General features: G+C 41.3%; 2 protein-coding genes across 2 annotated transcripts in view; both read right to left on the bottom strand.

The window, feature by feature from the left end:
- The window catches only part of KIF27 (kinesin family member 27), a 30,885-nt gene extending 16,379 nt beyond the window's left edge, over positions 1-14,506 (bottom strand). The window contains exons 1-4 of the mRNA XM_058043695.1: positions 14,401-14,506; positions 12,659-13,053; positions 10,443-10,643; positions 8,144-9,072 (exon numbers count right to left, since the gene is read on the bottom strand). Of these exons, the coding sequence (XP_057899678.1) occupies positions 8,144-9,072; positions 10,443-10,643; positions 12,659-12,956 (1,428 nt within the window). The 5' untranslated portion in view covers positions 12,957-13,053; positions 14,401-14,506. The remainder of the gene's footprint in view (positions 1-8,143; positions 9,073-10,442; positions 10,644-12,658; positions 13,054-14,400) is intronic.
- An 887-nt stretch (positions 14,507-15,393) lies between these two features.
- On the bottom strand, positions 15,394-22,627 carry QNG1 (Q-nucleotide N-glycosylase 1). Its single transcript, XM_058043693.1, has 4 exons — positions 22,202-22,627; positions 20,934-21,193; positions 17,331-17,526; positions 15,394-16,091 (listed from the first exon to the last, which is right to left on the bottom strand). Exons 1-4 carry the CDS (start codon positions 22,536-22,538, stop codon positions 15,859-15,861), a joined length of 1,026 nt encoding a protein of 341 aa, XP_057899676.1. The 5' UTR covers positions 22,539-22,627; the 3' UTR covers positions 15,394-15,858.
- Between the last annotated feature and the right edge of the window lie 710 nt (positions 22,628-23,337).

Genomic DNA, 23,337 nt, shown 5'->3' with positions numbered 1-23,337 from the left:
CTTGAAGTATGTACAGCAAATTGTCTAAGTGGTTATCTGCAGTTTCTAGCAGCTATTTCTTCACTTCTGTTTCATCTATTGATTTTGTTCTAACAAGTTTCATTCTTCCCAAGGAGATAATGTACTCATAACCAAACCTAATTTATTGAAGTATATATTAAATTCAATTATTATCTTTAGTATGCTGTTATATGTAGCTACAAGATCACAGCATCTTGTGATTAATATACTTCTCTAATGAAAAAATAAGAACAGCTGTCCTCAATCTGCAACTTGGATAACAGTTTAAATATTAAAGAAAACACAAGAATGCTTGTTCATATGTTCTTGTGAATGAATTTATACTGATGGATGGAGACTTCCAAATGTTATTAGTCTTCTAGAAAGCCTGCAGAAACCAAAGACAAAGTACTGAAACGTTACATCAACCCACAAACCTTCTCATTCCTGCTCTTCCTATTTTTTTCTCCAAGAGTCCTGGTGGTGGACATATGAATGAGTTTGGGTGTTAGCTACAGCCAATTTGGTATTTCAATATCATGTAAGACAGCATTATCCAAGCAACAATAGCTGCTAGCAAAGAAATGTGTATGTACAGACAAGAACAGGTCCTCTACTAGTTATTAAATCTGTCCACATGCAAACCCTGCTCTGGAGTCTGTAGTGTCTCATTTATTTTAGCCTTCCTCTAACCGTCTCTTCCTGGCTGTGGATGGCATACTCCCTGGGAAAGAGAGTTCAAGCTAAGTTTAAGGTCAGCTTTCATACTGTTTTGAACCAGGGAAACAGAGGTTTAAAACAAGTCACAGAAGAAAAACAAGAAGGAAGAAAAAAAGCTGTGATTTAGACTGCTTGAGAACAATGAAAAGATAAAATTTATTTATGCAATTGCCAGATAATAATCTATAGCTTTATCAGTTTGGTTGCAAACTTAAAAATGGGTTGATGTTACAAAATTCTAACTTATTGGAGCACTGCCTCCTTCCACATGTGACCAAACTCAAATTAGTTTTTCTGGGCTATTCATCTGGCATCAGAACTTCACTCAGAATCCAACTGGTGTATAGTTGTTTTAAGTAATAAAATCTGTTATTAATTTTGATTTGAGATGATTTTCACTGTACAATAACCTGCATTTCTTTTCTTTTGATGTTCACAGTCAACATTTTAACTCAGCACATCCAGCATAAGTAGTCCCTAAATGCATATGGGGATGTTTCCAAAAAGAATTATTTATTTAATCATGTGTCAGTTCTGTTAGGAGACATGCTGTCAGAAGGCTGAGAGCTCTTCTCCCCACAGGTTGTCTCTAGGACTATTATCTACTGTGAGAGAAACATCTGACCAGCACTAGCGATATGACAGGATACTCATGGGGTATCTGCATGCTAAGACTCCCAGATGTTTTGCAATTTTCACCTTTTTTGGAAAACCATAAAGAAGTATGATGTCACCAAAAAGCAAAAGTTGATGTTTAACACAAAAGCAAATGTTAGAAAAGATTAGACAAAGAAATCTGCAAAAAGTTCAGAAACTCTGTTAGCTAAAGGCATAGTAATGGAAAAGGAAATATAGGAGGTTTTGTGAGAAATACAGTTTAGGAAATTGCTAAGAGATAAGAGATGAAACTGTAACTTTTAGTTACAGACTAGTAACTAGTTACAGACTAGCATATTACATACATAGTATTAGATAATATTAGACAAAACTTGCAAAACTTAGTCCCTGGGTCATCTGTAAATTCACTGATAGTTTTGAAAATATCTGTATTGTAATTATATCTGTAATGCTTATGACAAAGTAATATCTTCCAAGATTCAAAACAATTTCTGGGTTCACAGGACAACTGCTGAGGATATGCACCTAAGTACACACTTCCCAGAGATAGGAAAATTCTCTTTCTGTCTTTCTCTCTCTCTCTCGTCTTTCTCCCCCTAACTAAGGGGAAAACTAACTTACCTAACTGAGTACACTCCCTCACTTCCAAGCCCCCAGTCCCAAGGAAGAGTAAAAGTAAGAAAACTTGTGGGTCAAGACAGAAATTTTACAGTAAGTGAAGATGAAGTGAAAGAACAGAGAAAATAACATAAAGGTGGTTAATTACTGCAAAACCAATCACTCTCTGCCTTGAAAGGGCAGATTCCCATTAGCTCCTGTGCAAAAAGACAGCTGGCATAACTAAATCCCCCTCCTTCCCCTTTCAGTTTCTGAGTATGTCAAATGATGTGAAATATCTCTTTGGTTGACTTGGGTCATCTGCCTGGCTGTGCTCCTCCTGTCCCTGGCACACCGGCCTATCTATTCACTGGTGTCACAGTCAGAGTCAGTCCCTTGATACTGTGCAAGCACTCTGCAGCAAGACCTGAAACACTGGTCTTCTTTCAGAATCGTACTAGTCAGAAATGTAAAACATGGCATCCTGCAAGCATTTATGAAGAATATTAACTCCATCTTGGCCAGACTTAGTACAACCCCCACTTAACACTCCACACCATTTACGTCATGCTTAAGCCCCACGGTATCCAATGCAACCTTATTAACTATCCTTTCTTCCCTTCTCATCCTTTGACTTTTGCACAGATATCATTCCTTTAGTCTATAGACTAGTCCTGTAAAATACCTATAAAATGTCCACTGAGTTTATTTAGTCCATGATGTGGGTTATGTCTGGCTACAGTGATCACTCAGGACAGGCACCCAGGTTGTGCTACAAGAATATTTGTATGATCCTACAACAGGCCAGCACAGTCCTTCCATGGTGTCAGAGACTGAAATGTTATCACTCATGGCTTAAACATTGTCATAACAATTTTTTGCCTGTTATGGCAAAACTGTATGATGAAGCTGCACCACCAAAGCCCAGAGTGAATGTGCCTCCTGATTGAAACTCTGTGAGTTAAACTGACTAAGGCTACTTGAGAGAAGAAAAGTGAAAAAAAAAAAGAAAATTGGTTAAAGCATCTCAGGCCTGGGAAGTAATGGATAAGGCTAGGAGAGCAGTCACAGAAGAGCCAAGCCCAGTGGGTTCAGGGTGGAGGCCATGGCCTCAGGCTTATCTGTTGCCAGGTTTGCAGAAACCTGGCAACAGATAAGCCTGGATTCTTCCTATCCCCCACTAAAGGGTGGGGGAGGAGGGTTTTGGGTGCATGTGAAAACCTCTGGTCAGAGGCACTGAACATCCATCCTCTGCTGTGCATATTAGCTCAGCTGTGGGGCCCCCCACCCCAGAAAATCAAATCTATGGGACATTCACATGAGCGGGAGCTAAGGGGGCATCAAGGTTCATCAAAGGCCCCATGAAGGGTTCCCGTGACCCTGTGCCAGAGGACTATTCACAATACAAAATGATGCAGCTGACCCAAAGTCTTTCAAGGCACAGTGTCAAACATGGCCCCCCTCAGGGGAGGCACCTGGGCATTCCCACTTGGCCCAAATGTATGCTAATCCATTGGATACTATGCTTTTAGCAAGGGACCCTCACCACCAAGAAGACCAGATGGAGAGGATCTATGAGACATCATTAAGACGCATGGAGGGGTGGTATGTTTCTACTTAATCTGTCATCCTTCCTATCCTTCCTTCCTTCCTTCCTTCCTTCCTTCCTTCCTTCCTTCCTTCCTTCCTTCCTTCCTTCCTTCCTTCCTTCCTTCCGACACTTCCTTCCGACACTTCCTTCCGACACTTCCTTCCGACACTTCCTTCCTTCCTTCCTTCCTTCCTTCCTTCCTTCCTTCCTTCCTTCCTTCCTTCCTTCCTTCCTTCCTTCCTTCCTTCCTTCCTTCCTTCCTTCCTTCCTTCCGCCCCTTCCTTCCGCCCCTTCCTTCCGCCCCTTCCTTCCGCCCCTTCCTTCCGCCCCTTCCTTCCTTCCTTCCGCCCCTTCCTTCCTTCCTTCCTTCCTTCCTTCCTTCCTTCCTTCCTTCCTTCCTTCCTTCCTTCCTTCCTTCCTTCCTTCCTTCCTTCCTTCCTTCCTTCCGACACTTCCTTCCGACACTTCCTTCCGACACTTCCTTCCGACACTTCCTTCCGACACTTCCTTCCTTCCTTCCTTCCTTCCTTCCTTCCTTCCTTCCTTCCTTCCTTCCTTCCTTCCTTCCTTCCTTCCTTCCTTCCTTCCTTCCTTCCTTCCTTCCTTCCTTCCTTCCGCCACTTCCGCCACTTCCGCCACTTCCTTCCTTCCGCCACTTCCTTCCTTCCGCCACTTCCTTCCTTCCTTCCGACACTTCCTTCCTTCCTTCCGCCACTTCCTTCCGCCACTTCCTTCCTTCCGCCACTTCCTTCCTTCCGCCACTTCCTTCCTTCCGCCACTTCCTTCCTTCCTTCCGCCACTTCCTTCCTTCCGCCACTTCCTTCCTTCCGCCACTTCCTTCCTTCCTTCCGCCACTTCCTTCCTTCCTTCCGCCACTTCCTTCCTTCCGCCACTTCCTTCCTTCCTTCCTTCCTTCCTTCCTTCCTTCCTTCCTTCCTTCCTTCCTTCCTTCCTTCCTTCCTTCCTTCCTTCCTTCCTTCCTTCCTTCCTTCCTTCCTTCCTTCCTTCCTTCCTTCCTTCCTTCCTTCCTTCCTTCCTTCCTTCCTTCCTTCCTTCCTTCCTTCCTTCCGCCACTTCCTTCCGCCACTTCCTTCCGCCACTTCCTTCCGCCACTTCCTTCCTTCCGCCACTTCCTTCCTTCCGCCACTTCCTTCCTTCCGCCACTTCCTTCCTTCCTTCCTTCCGCCACTTCCTTCCTTCCGCCACTTCCTTCCTTCCTTCCGCCACTTCCTTCCTTCCTTCCGCCACTTCCTTCCTTCCGCCACTTCCTTCCTTCCGCCACTTCCTTCCTTCCTTCCGCCACTTCCTTCCGCCACTTCCTTCCGCCACTTCCTTCCGCCACTTCCTTCCGCCACTTCCTTCCTTCCGCCACTTCCGCCACTTCCGCCACTTCCTTCCTTCCGCCACTTCCTTCCTTCTGCCACTTCCTTCCTTTCGCCACTTCCTTCCTTCTGCCACTTCCTTCCGCCACTTCCTCCCGCCACTTCCTTCCTTCTGCCACTTCCGCCACTTCCGCCACTTCCTTCCGCCACTTCCTTCCGCCACTTCCTTCCTTCCTTCCTTCCGCCACTTCCTTCCGCCACTTCCTTCCTTCCGCCACTTCCTTCCTTCCGCCACTTCCTTTCCTCCTTTGTGAATAGAGCAGATTGTAACACATTGTAGAAGCATGGAGTTCAAACCCACAGAGCTGTAAGTCCACTGAATCAGTACCAGAAAGAGGAAGCGGTCTACTGCATCTCAGGAATTGGTTGACAAAAACTGGAACAGTAATCTTCCTGGAAGACCCTTTTAAACCACTGCCTCTTCCCCCTTTATGTACAGACTGCTTTTTGTGCAAAGTTCCAGGACCAAAATAGGTGCACCGCCCCACTTCTCATATCCATTTCACAGATAGAACTGTAGGGTGGGATTTGTCATGTGCTCATGGCCCCCTTTCCCTTAAGCAGAGTAATTCCTGGTCAAGTTAGTCAATATGCTGGCCTGCCCAAGCAAGGGGCTAAAGAGATTATCCACATTATCTTTTGAGTTGCTAGACCTTGTGTAACAATCTTTCCACAGCTGAGATGCAGGTCCATATCAAGGAGAGGGAATAGAGATTTTCAGTAAATCTCTAGGGCTGGGAAACTGTTCTATACAAAGTTGGTGCCACAGAGTAAGCCTAATTCAGCCTTACTAGGTTGCTGTCATATGATGTCTGTGTTTTCTGTATAGACTTCAGCCACTCAGATTGTGTGGACTGTACATTGTTTGGATCTTTCAAGGCCTGATTATTGTCCATGTCACTGAAGATCACCTCCACCATCTCTAATTCCCTCAGACATTAAATATATTCCTCTGTGGCAGTCCACATGCCTCACTGGATGACAGTATCTTCCTTAAGAGAGTACTTTGTCTTCATGCTCAATAGGAGTCACCTCTGGAAGCTGGAGGTGGCTGACCCTCTTCCAATCCCTCTGTCAGTCCCACAATCCCCAGCTACTGTGTTCCCCTTCCTTTTAGTTCCAGACTGTTAGCCCTACTATTCCAGCTCTGGAGCAACCAGGTAGCAATTAGTTCATCTTGTCAGGCAAAATCTTTACACATTATCTTGCAGCTAGGCCATGGATAGGGACCAGGTAGCTTCCGCTTCTCATGATTTCTGTCTCTTTCCTTTCCTATCCGGCTGTGGAACAGGCTACCTGTTCTGATTCTTCCTCTCTCCTCCTCTGAGCATGAGCTGCCTCTTGTCTTATTAACTTGATCTCTGCTTCCACTGTTTCTTTACTACAAGATCAGCTATTACAGTTGAGGGTTCAGTCTCTGGTTTAGTGTCTCTGTGGCCTCAGACCAAGACATCTTCTGAGTCTCAGACCACTACAAGCCTGTTTGTGGGCTTTTAGACCAGGCCCTCTTGCATTTATAGGCATGGGGCACATCCAACACAGCTATAGAAGTCACCGTGTTTCACCTTCGTTTCTTCAAATAAAGTATTAGTTTGATGGGTTAATGAGCCTGTTCAGATATGAAATCACAAGTAATCAGAGGTAGCAATGGCCCTGTGCTCCTGCCCTTCTCCTCCCAGACATACTGACACCCCAGGGATCAATCACCTTAGAGCATGTTCCTGGCATGCTCAAATCATGTGGCAACCCCAAATAGCTGTTTAACCTTATGAACATTAATCAAAGTTGGGATCACAACACATTAGTATGAACAGTCTGATTACATAAGGATACTGAAGGAACTCAGAAGCCACTACACCAAAACTATAAAAAACTGTTCTGGAGGAGAGGAAGGGATAGGTACCCGCTTTTCCCTCTCTCTCTGCAAAATGTCTCTCAGGGAAGAAGACGGTAAAATATAGTTGCTGATTTTATCCATGAGGTGGTTCTTGGAGTACTGGGACATCCACAGTGTAAGACCCAAGTACCAGATTACGCTGATGGACAGTGGTTTTGTCATAGCACTCCCAAGCAAAGGAAAACCAAGTAATAAAGAGCAAACAAAATCGCAAAATCTGAAAATAGTCATTAATGATTCTTGGAGGCTTTTTTACAGCTAGAAAGGAATCAAGCATCTAAATATTCACACACACATACAAATCAGCACCCAAAGCAAATATGCAGCTTCATAACCTGCAACAGTCCTTAAACATCTCAACCACACAGGTATTAACAAGTTTACTCTAGCACACTGTCATCAAATCTGTTATTATTTTGAAAGCCTTGAGCCACAGGTTGGGTTCCAAAATAGACTGTTGTGGGTTATCCAAGGAAGTAGCTAAGCACACAGAGCTCTCTTCACTTCCCCCTACCCCCATCTCCTAGGAGGACAGAGGAAGAGCAAAGGGAAAGTGAAAGCAAGAAAATTTGTGAGTCAAGATAGAAACTGATCGGTAAGTGAGGATGAAGTGCAAGAGAGAAAGAAAATAAAACAAAAGAGATGATGCAAAAGCTATTGCCTACCACCTCCCAAGGCTGAGTAATGCTGAGCCAGTTCTGGGTAAAATACAGCTAAGTCTCCCTAAACCTTCTCCTCTCCCTTTTTATTGCTGAGCATCACACTATGTGGTATGAAATCTCTCTGATTAGTTCAGGTCATCTGCTTTGTTTCATGTTTGTGTCTCCAACTATTCATGCATCCTCCGATCTATTTACTGGGGGTTGCAGGCAGAAAAACAGAAGGCCTGTCACTGTACAAAACACCGTTCAGAAAGAGCAAAAGCATTACTGTCTTATTATCATTGTATTGGTCACAAATCTAAAACACAGCACCCTCGGGGATGCTATACAGAAAACTAACTTCATCTCAGCCAAACCTAGCATACTAGCATAGCTAAAACCAAATATCTAACAGATAAAACAGCTCAGCCTGAAGAATCATCTTGAAACTGACTAGAGAAAATATAACATTACTTCAACTCATCTCTGTTGTCACTGATTGTGTATTCAAACATCCATTACAAAACACCTACATACCAGAGATTGGCCAAAGAGTATTCTACAAAGCTGGAAATTAAATTTAATTGTCAAATTAAGTACAGGTGACAATTTTATCCATCTTTCAAAATATAGCTCAAATTTTGGCAGATTGCTTTTTTTACTTAGTCATTTAAATAAACAACTTATAATTAAATACCTGGCATTTCTTTAGTTCCCTCTTCAGCTGAAGTATTGTAATGTGATGTGGTACTGGGCTGGTCTCAGTGCCTGTGTCAGCCTCCTGGATGGTGAGAGCTTCCTTCCTTACTTTCTGTACCATAGTGATCCAGCTCTGCAACCTGTCCCGCTGACTTCTTCTTAAGCTAACATCATCATACAAATCAACCAGAAAAGGTAAGGCTTCATCTACACAATTTCTGTAACTGAAACATTGAGCCTGAAGGTGAGTGAGCTGCTCCTCAAGTGAACTGATACGGGCTTTTTCTTCATTTAAGTCATGTAACTGCTGATTACGGGCCTGCTGGCTCTGCAAAGCTTCCCGAAGCAATCTGATTTCAAGTTCCATTTCATCAATTCGGTCTTTTTCTGGGTTGTAATTTACTACTGGTTTATTTCTAATGTTTTTTACTCTGTTGGCATATTTGAGGGAATTTAAAGATTCATCAAAGTCCAGTGAGGATGGACTTATACATGTTATCATAACAGTCTTGGCATTTCCTCCTAGGGAGTCTTTCAGAATACGAGTGATTTTAGCATCTCTGTATGGAATATGTACACTTTTTCTTTTTGGGTCTCCAAGGGCACTGATGACATTTCCCAAGGCCAAGAGACCACTATTGATCTGAACTGATTCTTTGAAGCGTTCACCAGTATTTCCAGTCTTTGCTACCCTCTCTGATCCTGCCAAATCCACAAAATGAAACTTTGAAGAAATTGAATCCTGTGCAGCATTCTGATACTCTGCAGACTGCCTCTGATGAATACTGATGGTAAAAATGGCATGAGATCGACTAGAGTGCTCATTCATCTGCGTTGTGCCTGTGTGACGAGCTGCATTGCCACTTTCCAGCAGGCTTATTACTTCATCTGCACATTCTACTTGGAATTCCTTAGCACCGACAATCACTTCAAACGCCAAACCAGATGAAAGTAAGAATAATTTAATAAATTCTAAATAGCAATAGTTTATAATGATAATTCTTCAGCAATAGTTTACAGCAATACCTATAATAGTGTATTAGAGAAAATACAAGCCTGCTATGGCTATGCCCTACCTATGAAGTCATAGCATATGGCCATAGAAATTGAAGACACAATGTGTGCAAAGCATGAGATACAACACATCTGAAACCTGCAGATATTTAATGTAGGGGCCTATTGTGCCATAACATTTGAAACAGTATCTTAGACACAAGACACAACTCATTTACACATTGCACACTGCACATTACCTTTACAATTTACAGCGTGCTGCTACCTAGAAAAAATATGAGCAAAATCAGCTCAAAGGATATTCTGCCAGTTAAAAAAAAGACTAAGAACTATAAAGTTTTTAGTAAAACTTATTCCAAGCCTGTACTAAGAAAATAATTTCTATTCTGAATAGTGCAGATAGTTGGGCCTTTGGGACAGGTATCTCTTAGTAATCTAATAAAGTGTAAGTGTACTTCTACCAAGTACTCTTACTAATAATCTTTTTTATCATGTTTTTCTTTTAATGAGAGATGGAAAGCATCCTAGAACAAGAAGCTTACTCTAACTGTACCGAAGAAAATAAATAATTTAAAATGTATTGTGAGATCCTTTTGAAGCAATGATGCTGTCTGCAAGATTTGTGCTGAACTAGTGCTTTCTCCCAGCTACAGACAAAAAACCCATGACAGCTTAATATAACAGTTTAAGAATACTAGACTAAACACAACAATTAGAATGTAAAGAAAAAAAAATCCAAACCTAAACCAGATTAGATACTTTGAGAAAAAAATAACTCTGATGTGGATTCTTCTAGCATTTTCATGGGGTGAACAGGATACCTACAGGGCAAGTATTAATCTCAAAGCCTCTAAGAATATCTACTTCCTCTTCTCTTAATGAAGTGGTCTCTTCCACTCATTTCATTGTAAAAGGGGAGCAGATATTTACAATATAATTGACTTAACAATTGTAATTTTGAAGGAAGAAGCAATGGTTTAATCTTAAAATATTTATTCAAGTGAATAATCGCATACTATTTTGTTTCTAGACAGCACTTGCAGAAACAATAACTGTGTTATTTACTTTACCATTTGTTGCCACTTCCATCTATCTAATAGAACATCTATACTGCTGACAAGCATCTAAACCTCAAACTGTTTCCAAACAGCTAAACTGAGCCTATATTAATAATTTTTTTCCTTTTATTCATTAGTAGTGAATAAGCACTTTCAAGAGAAAGCAAGAATAATTTAGACAGAAACTGAAACACAAAACACCAAATTTGAGAGCTGGAATCCTACCTGTATTTCCCTTCTCATCTTCTCGAATATGTAGATATTTCATGGAGGTCTCCAAATCCAACAAATCTCGAAGTTCTTCCTTGTAAACCTCTATATAGGATACCTTCACACGGAAGTTAATATTACGATGTTCAGAAATATGATGAAATAATTCCTGAATAGCCCGTGGGATTATGCCCCTTTCATCCACTGCAACTGATGCTAAAATATAAGCACAAATGCCACAGAAAACTGCAGTCATTCTGTAACATAAATTACAAAGACTGAAATTTGAGAGCAGCCTGCAATATTTAATATGCAATTCACTAAGGAATCTGAAGAGCTCATCGTTCACAAGAATTTTTGTAATGTTTTTTCGTGTGTGTGTCAGAAACTTTGTTTGCATCCAGTACTAGGATTCAAATCCAGTACTAGGATTTTAATTACATAATTTTATAGTTATGAAAGTTATGAAAAATATGGATTCTGCTTTAAAACTATACTCCTCAGAGTACAGATTTCTTCTTTATCCCTACTCAATATGGTTAGCAATGACATCTCAAGGGTTTGAGAAACTATAAATTCTACTTATATAAAGCAAAATCATCAGTAACATAGCGAGACAAGATTTATGACCAACACTACCAGTAATTTCCTATTTTTTCATAAACATGGAACACTGGTGCCAAACTGTACTTTTGTTTTACATAGTCAGCATAGGACAATGTTTCCATTAATCATCTGTGTTCTTTATCCAAGACTATGGAAGCTGTTTGCCTATGAGACAACAAAAAGAATCTCTTTTACCAAAAAACTAACAGGTTGCTCACATCTAAGTATTAATTTAGTAAATATATTCATTAAACTAAAAGGGTGTAATTGCAGAGCTATGATCAGCCTTAGACTGTGACATCCACTACCAAAACAATTTAGCTAGCAATGGTACTTATAGGAACATTAAATACCTGCTAGTGAAGGGAATGGAAGTGAAGTTACAACAATAAGCAGAAGAGACCGGTGGTATGAGGTTCAACAAAGCCAGCTGTGGGGTCCTGCCCTTGAGGCACAACAATCCCCTTAAGCACCATGGATTGGGTGGGGGCAGAGTGGCTGGAAAGGTGCTCAGCCAGAAGGGACCAGTGGGTGCTGGTTGACAGCAGCAGATCACAGGCCAGCCAGGTGTGCCCAGGTGGCCAAGAAGGCCAGTGGCATCCTGAGGAGTACCAGCAGTTGTGTGGCCAGCAGGACCAGGGCAGTGATTGTCCCCCTGTGCTGGGCACTCATGAGGTCACACCTCCAGCGCTGTGTTCAGTTCTGGGCCCACCACTGTAAGGATATTGAGGAGCTGGAGTGTGTCCAGAGAAGGGCAACAGAACTGAGGCAGGGTCTGGAGGAGCAGCTGAGGGAGCTGGGGCTGTTTAAGCTGGAGAAAAGCAGACTCATGATAGACCGTAGTGCTCTCTACTACCACTTGACAGGAGGGTGTAACTGGGGCGAGGGGGGTCACTCTCCTCTCCCAGGCAAAAAGTGACAGCACAAGAAAAAATTACCTCAGGCTGCACCTGAGGAGGCTTAGATTTGGTATTAGGAAGAATTTCTTCACTGGTGGTCATCCAATGGAATAGGCCTAGTTGTCAACCTGGAAATGTAGGGTTAATGGTTGGACTTTAAGATCTTAGGGGTCTTTTCAAACCTACACAGTCCAGTGATCCTATGATTCTAAATAAAAGGAAGACTCTGCCAAAATATTTACAATACTCTATTTATATCAATTTGGAAAAATTAAAGCATAAATTTCTCAGATGTCACAGAAATTTCTCTCAAAAGCCCCAAAAAAGCAAACAAATCCAACACAGAATGAGCAAGTAAATAATTAAGTGCCTAATGAAGACATTTGCAAGGTAAGATAAGTATAGTAAAAATTTTCAAAACCACTATATCTCAGAAAAAAAAAGCTGTAATATAAACTGCATGTTAAAATGTGGAATGTGAAAGAACACTTAACAAATTGGGGTTTTCTTAGATATTTTTGGTATAGTCTAATTTATGGAGAAGTTTTTAGAACCTTAATTATCACATAAACAATTGGAAGTTTTAGGTTTTTTTACTACAGGTTTTTGCCTTGATCCTTAAAACTATGCAGCATTATCTGCTATGTAATAAATATTTAACTTGCATAAATGCACTCTTTACCAATTAAAAAATCTCCAAAAACCAAAAACCTTTCTATAACCTACCAATGTGGTCACCACCGATGGTGTAAGTCTTCCCAGAACCAGTCTGTCCATAGGCAAACACTGTAGCATTGTATCCTTCAGTCAGAGACACTAGAAGAGGCTTAATACAAACAGCATAAACTTCTTCTTGGGTTGAGTTTTTGCCAAATACAAAATCAAAAGTGAAGACATGGTCCTTTCCAATGATAATTTGTTTAGCATTTGGCACTAATCTGACACACACTTGGTGGTTGTGAAGTATTTCTTTGGAAAGCAGAGGTCTGACTCGGACTGCAACTTTAACTGGGATCTCCTCCATGCCAGACTCCACCACTGTGCTTCCCACTCAGTATTCACATAGTCAAGAAGAAATCTGTCATCACGGCTCTGTTCACTTCATTCACAGCTGTCTGCAACTAAGAAAAAAGTTTTCCATGTTATATAATACAAAAGAATATATCTCCTGAAGTGAAAAGCCGAGATTTCCTAAGGAACATGTAAGCAACATAACAATCTTGAAAACTACCTGATATAAATGCTGCTCTATTAATAACTATATAATCAATTAATAAATTATTTTTGCAACTATTTATTTCCAGGTTAGCAGACTTAAAGTTGCCTGATTTCCTATTTGAATATAACACAGTCATACAAAGCAACAATATTGTAAGAGTTTTAATAAACACTGTTGGTAAAGCAAAGGCTTACAATGGATCCTCTCATTTTCCTGTTCCTGCATTCATATTGCGTAGGCAACACAAATCAGTCAAACAAAACCTTTTTCTCCATTAGTTGTATATACATACCGTCTTTCCACTTATCAAGCACCAAACATTTCTAACTCAACAAGCACAAGGAAGTGTGGTTTTAAATTTATCTATTTACTACATGTAGAACATTCCTCCGATTTTGATCTGAAACTTTAGGCACATATGTAATTATTTTTTAGTAATTATAATTTTAGCATACATGGTTGCTTACCTGCCTGGTGCATATTCATTCTTACAGCATAAGCATTGCACAGGAGTACACTTGTAAATATTAAGGAATTGCTTTTCTTTATAGCTGTTTTTCACTAGAATTCAAAAATCTGCATGGGATCCCACACACATATTTTGCATTGTTGTTGCTAACTCTGAGAATTTTTGTCATGAAAGGTAAAGTTTGCTGAACTTCGTGCTCTCACACACATTGTCTTCAAGAAAGCTGTATTACTGAACAGGCAGAAATCAGCTAAGCTCCAAAAATTCAAGTTTGCTGAAAACTAATAGCTTAAAACAGTGTTATCTCATGGCAGTGAAGAGAAGAGCTTTTGCATTTCATTTTACTCCTTTTAATTCGAAGACTTGGCTGAACTTTGAAAAAAGAAAAGCCCCATTCTATTGACTGAGCACAGGAACAAATAAGCAAAGCATGAGAATGACTTGTATCATTTGGGACATGGCCAATCAGAAACAGATACATAAATATACTATCTACAGAATAAAAACACGTTTTGCATGATAATTGAATGGGTGCATTATTTTTTTGCCCCCTAGCAAGTGCTGCTCTTAAGTGCCAATATTTCTTACTCTCTTTTTAAAGTTATATTCCTAAACAAACAAGTTAACAAATCATGTCCCGGGTGTGGCAGGGAAACCGTATTTCCTAAGAATCTACTTTGTAAAAGAACGTGGGAATATGAAACATTCCCAAAACATCAAGGCAAGAGAGACACTCGGGTGTCGACGCCCGCGGCTCCCACAGGGCAGAGGCAAACATACATGCAACCTTTTCGCTTGCAGGGATGTTCTGCGCGCGGCCCAGCGGATTTTCCGTGTTTGCAACGTCTCCAAACCTGAGGAGCGGCCGGGATCGTATCATGCGTGAGGGTCGGGAGCCGCTAGAGCCGCAGAGGCCGCCGTGCCGTGCCGTGCCGTGCCGTGCCGTGCCGTGCCGTGCCGTGCCGTGCCGTGCCGTGCCGTGCCGTGCCGTGCCGTGCCGTGCCGGGCCGTGCCTTGCCGTGCCGTGCCGGGCCGGGCCGTGTCGCGCCGGGCCGTAGCGAGGGCAGGCGGCGGCGGGCAGCCCGCGCTGTTTGCGACCCTCGCTAGGCAACGGCCGCCATGCCGGCCGCCCGCCGCGCGCACAGCGCCCCCAACGGCAGGACCGGCGCGAATCCCCGCCCTTCTTCCCGCCCTGCCGGGACTCGGCCCCCCTGTGCAGGAAGGACGGTGAGCTGTGTGTGTCCAGAGAAGCACGACGGAGCTGGGGAAGGGTCTGGAGCACAAGGGATGTTAGGAGCGGCTGAGGGAGCTGGGGCTGTTCAGCTTGGAGGACGCTCAGGGAGACCTTACTGCTCTCTACAGCTGCCTGAAAGGTAGGAGTAGCAAGATGGCGTTCGGCCTCTCCTCACAGGCAACAGGTGCCAGTACAAAAGGAAATAGCTTCAAGCTGTGATAAGGAAGGTTCAGGTTGGACATCCGGAAAATTTCTTCACAAAAAGGGTGATTAAATATTGGAACAGGCTGCCTAGTCAGGTGATGGAATCACAGTCCCTGGAGGTGTTTAAGGCAAGACTGGACATAGCACTCAGTGCCATGGTCTAGTAGACCAACTCGTGTTCGGTCACAGGTTGGACTTGATGATTCCAGAGGTCTTTTCCAACCTAAGTGATTCTGTGATTCCTCCCCTCCCTTCCCACTTCCCTCACTGCATGGACTGAGCCCCCCCATCTCACCCCTAGCAGTAAAAACACAGACACACCCTCATGGCACGTCTGTCACCACACTGTTTATTGGACGACTGGACAGGTTACACTTCCATCTCTGAGCAGTAAAGCATCTGCCAAGCACCTGCCACCTCTGTGCAGGTATGACAGGGGACAGGCAGGAACACGGAGGGGCTGAGGTACACCAAGGTACACCACAGGATCTGCACACACATCTGGCTGTGCGCACAGGTAGCCACATACACCAATACAAAGGTCAAAGCAGGAGTAATAAACCCTACCTTAACATGGGCTGCCTGCAAAGTTTACACTGTTAATTCCAGTCAGGGCAAGCAAAAGATTAAAAGAAAGGTAATAAAAAGGTAATAAAACAATAGGGAAAAGGCACATTGTTACTACATCACTAGAAAACAAGCATTTGATTTAACAGTTCCAAATCAGCGCATGACAAATCACCATATGAAAAAGCAAGTTCAAAAGATATGGCAGCAATACAAGAGCTGTTGGACTAGACTTAGTAATATATACACCGTACTCGGTGGAACGGGATGTCTTTCATCTCTGCCCTGTGATCTCTGGCATAATCCCAAAGATAATAATCGAGTAAAACTGCATTGATTTTTCCATGCATGTCCTGACCCTTCTTCTGATAGAGCTCCTGAAGGTGCTTACAAATCAATGCACAACACCAAATAGAACAGCCACGGATCTCTACCTCTTCTTTGTCTCCAGACTGGAAAAGTGTTCCTGCAGACACAAGAGACAGCAATCCATTTATATGGAGCAGACAGGAGGACAAGGACTGACTAAATTTGTGAATTTTTCCCCTTCACATTTATTCTGTTGCAGGGTTCTAGTTCTCATGACTTACCCAGCAACTGTTAACAGTGTTGCTACACATTTTCTAATGGTTACTTTAATTTTACCATATTGCACTTAGAAGCTTCCTTCCCATTCAATTCAAGCAACAGCCAGTGTTCTAAGGAACTGCTTTAGGAGCAGTGTGTACTGCAAATCATATGATCATTTCTTTGCTTACAGTGACAAAAAAGATAGTCTTTTATAATAGTATTCTTTTTAGTATATAATTATCATACTTCATAGTATATTTTCTACCAGGATGACTGAAGTCTAAGATTTTAAAATTGAAAACAAACAACCCCCCAGAGGAACTGAATGTAAAGAAAAACAGTGGAATTGTTTAAATGGTAATCATCTCATTAGGATTCATGGAAGGACAGAATGTCTATGATGGCTATTTAGTTATATAGATATGCATAAAGACACAAATACACGTACAGCCATTCTTTTAAAGTTCATGGGCGATTGCATTAATCTGTTTTTCTTCCTGAGTATTCCTGAAATTGCATAATAGCACTTCTACATCTAAATACAGTCATTTTACAGTGCAAAAGAGATTGGCTTATTTTTATTCACTAAAATTCATGGTTAGTAAGTATTGGGAAGATGAAATCATGGTTAAAAAATGAAATCATATATATGTTATAATTATAATAGTAGTTATATAATTATTTTTTATTATTATTATTATTGTTACTACTTTGCTTATTAACTAGCAGTTCAGGGGAATTCCCATGCTTTTACAAATTTGAATTAATGACAAAAATCATTGTTTCTTTTATGTAAAGTTCAAAAATTGTAACTATTCTCATTCTGAAAAGTGGTTTTGCAACAGCAGATTTTCAGAAATTCATTCAGAAACTCAAATTATCTTTGAATCTCTTTAATCCCTCCCATATCAATGTTTAATCCACAAAACAGTTAGGTCTTTATAAAAAAAGTAACCCTGAGATCTCACTCAAGATCATGGCTAGAGAAAAAGTTCCTCCCAGTACCTAAGAAATCCCTAGAGGGAAAAATGTGACACATAACCCTTACATGGACAATATATCATTTTTTAGAACTAGCCTTAGTCTACAATATCGGGCAGTAAGATTACTTGATATTCTCAAGGACAGAACAAACCTTCCCGTAGTTTCTTCATTAATTTTTCAGAATACTTCATTGCTTTTAAGTGAACAAGAACTTGTGGAATTCTGTAGTCAGCAAATATTGTCAGACTGGATATATCATCAAAAGAGCCATCTCCTTTGCCTTCTAAAACACTCCATGTGTCAGCCACAAGTATTTGTGCCCGTTTGTAGAAAGACACCTTCTTTTTCTAAAGAAAGGAATTTATGGATTGTTTTAGTGCCTGATCAATAAATATAGCAAATAACCATTAACCATTTCATATTGTTAAGCAGACATTAGTTAATTAGAACAGAATAAAACTGCAACACTCTTAAATATCTTGAAATCTAAACAATATCAAAATGCAACCATGGATTATGTGGAATGCTCAAAAATAAACTGAAATAAAAAAGTAACATAATAGAAGTTACTGCAGCAAATAAAAATTGTTTAGAATATGCCTGGATCTCAAAACACATTCAGAGTTGTTTACTGCCATTTGGTAAACACTGTAATTGAACAACAGCAACATTAATTTTCAGAAACTCTGCAGTACATCCAACCTTTTAATTTGACAAGAGAGGCATAAGAGGCATGTATTGTACTAGACAATTAAAACATTTTGTTAATCCATTTATCTGTACTCTTAAAGAAATAGAATTCTGGTGAAAACTTTAATGAATGCTCCTCTTTGTTTACTGCCAAGATGCTGCAACTATTCCTGACAGCAAATCATATTTTTTGTCCTTGAATGGTATTCTCCAAAAATACTGGGAAGTTCAACTACATTTCATAGAACAACTTCCAAAACATCCTCAAAACTCCTGCCTTCCATATGCCTCATGCTATACTTGACATAAATGCACAAACTTTCTTCTAGAGAACATAAATGATTTTGTACTTTAAACAACAAAACACCACCTTAAACATCACACGAGAAGTGGTAACAAGAAGTAAATAATTAACAGACCAAATTTTATCATTGCTCCTATGTCCCAAAGCAAGGGTGTGATTCTTTCATAGTGTTAGGAATTTTCCAGTAGTAAAGTAGTGATTGTCTCTAGCACCACACCATTTCCCAAGAGAAGAGGAAGGTGGAATTAGAACGGGCCTTTCATTTCATGCTATAGCTTAATTAGGAAAAAAATATTGTCTGGGACTCATGGCTGAGCAGATAAATTTATAATTTCATTGTTTCATTGTTAACGTTTTTGTTGTACAGAACATATTAAGTTTATACAAAAATCTCAATGTGAAAAGGACTATGAAGCATTTTGAGTAAATTTTCCCACTATTTATCAGAAAGCAGGGAAAATCACTAGGTGGATGATACTACATGTCAAATTGGAAGAACTTAAAAACTTCTTTACTGTGGAAGTGACTGCACTGGCACAGATTGTTTAGAGAGACTGTGGAGTCTCCTTCCTGGGAAATGCACAAGAACTTTCTGGACACAATCCTGTGCCAAGTGCTCTGGGGATGACCCTGCTTGAGCAGGGAGGCTGGACCCACTTATGGTATAGTCCTTTAAACCCTTACCTAGTCTCTGATTCTGCCTGTGAAAGACTGTAAAGGTAGTTCATTTATCAAAAATGGAACTTTTTTCAACATGGCAATACAACTATATCTCTTTCATCTTTTTTTTTCTGCAACACTTTGCCTTTCAGGAAATAGTACCATGTACAGGAACATTTGCATCTTCTCTGCAGTACAATGTGCTAATATTAAGGAATATACCTAATTATGACCTACTGACATTAAAAGAAAGGAGGAGTATGGTGTTGGCAAAGAGAAAAATGTGATAGCACAGCCATTAAAAAAAAAAAAGCAAAGAATAGGATCATGAGAATTTTACAACCTCAGTCCCAGGTAATGGATGGTAAGTAAAAGATGAAAACATACAATATAGGAGAAGATCAAAAAGGACTCCACTAAGTCTCTGTCAGAGCACAAAAACCCTGATATATGAGTACAATATAGTCTAAAACTTAAACTGCTGTTGGGAATCAAATGCACAGCACAGCATCTAAATATGAATTATCCACCAAGGAGAAAAAAATGTTTTGGGGATTTTGGTCTTGGTTTGCATTTTCTTTTTCAGAGAAACTAACACTGGCCATTTCTGGGATTACATATGTAATTATTAAAAGTATTTTGTATATGTATTTGGAAAAAGATACAGTCAAAAAATTGTGCTAATTTTAGAAGCTTCCCTAGAAGGTCAGCTGCAGCAGTCTGATAGTATGATTCTAATGTATGACTTAACTTATATATATTTCTCCTTTGGAGAGTTACTGAAAAGCACTGGCTTGCTGTTGGATATTTCACCATCTTTCCAGTTCCCTCCTAACCCTTTAGAAGTCTTACTTGCGAGAGCTCAACCTGCTGCCATAAAAATAATGTGATCCATGTCATCACCTTCAAAATACACATCTTGCTTAGTGAAAGCAGAAAAAAAGCTTCCATATTCATGCAACAGGCTTTATTACTAAGTCAGTGCTTACGGTCTGGGATCATTTTTGGATCTGCTTTTCATTCTGTAGTCTGCTGCTGCTTTTAAGGACGTTTGCTTTATAAAGCACTCATCATCATCTCATGAAAGATATAACATCAATGAGTACAGTCACTATAAAAATAAGAAAATATCACTTTACTTAGAAAATATTCCCATTTTGATCATAAAAATTGTCAAAAAATTACTTTTTACATTAAAAAACCCAAATAAACCCAAATAAACAAAACCAGTAGCTCCAAAGAATAATTCAAAAGAACCTCTGATTTTTTATGTAAATATATTTTGCTTCACAGCAGGAGACAGAAGAAAATAAAATGACACCTCCTACTGAAGGGCAATAAATGCAATAGGTTCAAAGCTTCAGTGACTGGTATTCCAAGAAGCTGAAAAGACTGCACAGACCAGTAGTATAGGCTGTACTGTCACTAACAAAGTCTTCTAGATTTAATGATGTAACAGCAGAGTACTACTTCACATGCAACTGAGCACATGAGCTGCTACAAAGTCACAGGTGTTAAATGAAAAACATGCCTGTATAGGTGGAAACTGGGAGACAAAAAATATCATATGATCTCTGCTTAATTCCCATCAGTTTCTGTCAGTAAATGCTTCAGTATACTATCAACATTTGTAAAACTGTGGGTTACTTCTAATCTGTAGCAATTTGAGTAATGCCTGTTGAATCAACAGCCGTTAGAGGGTGGAGTCCCAGTAGCTGTGCGTTAACTCTACCAGAGTTTCATTTCCTTCATTAGCTGCAGAGAGTCTTAAGGTAAAAGAAAAAGAAGATGGTGGGAGGAAGGTTGTCAGCAATACAAGGCAAGTGGGAAAAAGAAAAAGGATTCCCATTTTTCAGGCAGGAATTATCTCAAATACTATGCATTTTTAAGGAGTACAAAGGAAGTGTGATCTAACTGGGAACTCAGAATATACCAAATTGAATTACAGTAAAGTGATAAAGAAACAGCATATGAGAAAAAAGGTACTCCTCCGGTGGGAAAAAGAAAGTGACTCTTGTCCTGACTAGTTGTGGACTATCAAGTGTCTTTTACTGTTACTAAATAGTAGGATTTTTTTCCAGAGCTTTAGAATAAACTTACCTCAAAGACAGCTTCATCTCTGTAAGAAGGAAAATTTTCCAGTATGAGATGTAGCAGTTTCTGAGCACTCTTCTCACTCATTTTAACGCAGGTGAGGAAGGACCCTCCAAACTTCTCTAACAGAACTATTCCACTTTCGTTCAGCACCCGGTGTCTTTCTTCAATCAAGGGCAAAGGCACTTCTGTGTCAGAGCGAAATACGTGCCTAACTTGGTCAAGCGTCATGGTGGCAAAATAGGACGCACTGGTGATAGGTATTCCTTCAGAAAAGTGAAAATAAGATAGTTAGGCTATCACATAACATAACATATAGACCTAGTACAGTGGTCTGCTAAAGGAAAGAACTTCTATAGGAAGATCTAAGAAGTCCATCAGTTCTTAAACCTACCTTTGCTTTCAGCAATAACCACATCCACAGAGCTGCTCACAATTAAAATTATGAGTGCATAAAATGTTTTCCTCTACAGCAAACTTCCAATATACAACCATAGAACTGTTGTTACTTTCTGTATGCCATTTCCCCAGCTGCTTAGTTTTCATATTTTAAGTGTGATGTTTACATAGCACACTAGCAAATATAGTCAGTATATAGCTAGTTTAGTCAGAATAGGCCTGTTTTCCCATGAATCCTAATCATGCTGTGCGTTTACAAAAAGTGTCTTAATGCTAATACCCCCTTCATTTACTAAATAACTATGCAGAAAATTAATTAAAACCTTCATCTATATCTACTAACGGTTGGGGAGTATTTTTCTGAGAACAGCAAAAAGAGTGAATGCTAAAGTACTGGGTTTAAATGCAAAACTTTAAAATACTGGTTTTAAAATATTGGTTTGAGGGGCATATGGGTTTTCAGATTTACTTTAGACACTAGCATTTGATTAGTCCAGAGGATTCTCACTTTATGCCTCATTTATTCATTTGCCATGGAAATATGCAAACTTAACTTAAGAATACATGTGAAATAACCCAAGTCACACACAGCTGACTACCAGAAATCCTTAAAGTCTCTTGAATGGAAGAAATAGCCCAGATACAGCCAAGAGTCAGGTAGTTTCAGTACAAGGGTATTTTGAAAGCACTTCCAGTTCCCTTCCCCAAGCTCAACGGGACGCCTGCACACACACAGCTACCGACACGGCGAGCAGCAGTTCCCAAGAGCGTGTCCCAGTTCCGAGGCGCTGCCTTCATTTAATACACGACGCTCGGCTTCCGATGCCCCCCGCCCACAGCCCCGGCCCGGCCCCGCTTCCCCGGCGCTCACTGACCGTCGTCCAGGGCCCTATTGACGGCGGCGCACAGCGACCAGTAGCCACTGTAGGTTTTATCCTTGTACTTCACAAGGTACTTGCGCTCCTCCTGCTCGGACCAGAAGGAGAAGTTGAGGGTGTCCACCAGGAACACCCAGTCTACAGCCTCCTTGTCGGCGGCCCGGGGGTTCAGCTCGTGTAGGCTTTTCCACCCCGCCAGCCCGAACTCCGCTGTCGAGGCTTTGTCGAACAGGCTCTCCGCCACCCGTCGCGCTCCCTCCTCGTCCACGGAAACATCTTTGCTGTGCTCGGCTATGAACTTGGCGGACTCCAGGGGGGACGGGAACACCTCCATGCTTGGCAGGAAACACGCACGCTGCCGATGTCAGCCTCTCCGCCGCGCTTCTCGCGGGGCGCGCACGGGCAGCTGCCCCGCTCCGCTCCCCGCCCCGCTCCCCGTTGCTGCCGCTGCGCGCAGGCGCGGGCGGAGGCGGAGCCCGGGGGCGGGGCCAGCACGGACGGCAGGCCCGGGACCGCTTGGGCCGGCACGCTCGTGGGGAGTCGCCCCTGAAATCCTGCCAGGCTCGAGCCGTGGGCAGACTCAGCTTCATAGCAGACACGTTTTCCGGAAGATTCCATCGTTGAAAAAGAGACGGATAAAAAGAAAAAAAACCTAACTGATGAACGAACAAAAATGTGCTGTTGAGTTGTTGAGCTCTTTTCCTCGATCAATACAGGAAGAACCAAATGAAAGACGGTCCAAAACCCCTTTTGGATACATACGTAAGTTGGAAGCACCCAGAGAAATTGAGCCTGTTTTAGTTAACTTGCATTTTGCTCAAAACCTTAGCCTGGATTACTCTAGAATTTAGGTGCCAAGCTGTGTATCAAGCCGGCTGAGTTCCCACTGACTTAACGAGAGTAATGGCACTTCCTGCTACAGAATTCAGTACCACTCTGCCAGGGGAGCCAGCCTTATGCATAACATTTCAGGCTCCTCACCTTCACCATGCCATTTTAAAGGGCAGCTGTAATAAAAAGGCCAAGTTCATGGACCACAAATCGGGGGAAGAGAAGGAGACACCACAAAACAACCAACCAAAGACAATGAAAGAATCTTCACTTAGTCTGGACTCATCATATCTCTATGTGCC

This window comes from Melospiza georgiana, chromosome Z (assembly GCF_028018845.1).
Source record: "Melospiza georgiana isolate bMelGeo1 chromosome Z, bMelGeo1.pri, whole genome shotgun sequence".
Taxonomy (NCBI): Eukaryota; Metazoa; Chordata; class Aves; order Passeriformes; family Passerellidae; genus Melospiza; species Melospiza georgiana.
The sequence above is the reverse complement of the archived record's forward strand: the minus strand, read 5'-3'. Positions and strand labels throughout refer to the sequence as shown.

What these genes read in the sequence shown, in the direction of transcription:
- QNG1 (XM_058043693.1), bottom strand. Translation starts at nt 22,538, where the DNA reads ATGGAGGTGTTCCCGTCCCCCCTGGAGTCCGCCAAGTTCATAGCCGAG. An exon ending in CAATAGGGCCCTGGACGACG is followed by an intron (nt 21,194 to 22,201) that starts GTCAGTGAGCGC and finishes ACTTTTCTGAAG; the next exon opens with GAATACCTATCACCAGTGCG. An exon ending in AATGAAGAAACTACGGGAAG is followed by an intron (nt 16,092 to 17,330) that starts GTTTGTTCTGTC and finishes TTGTGTCTGCAG; the next exon opens with GAACACTTTTCCAGTCTGGA.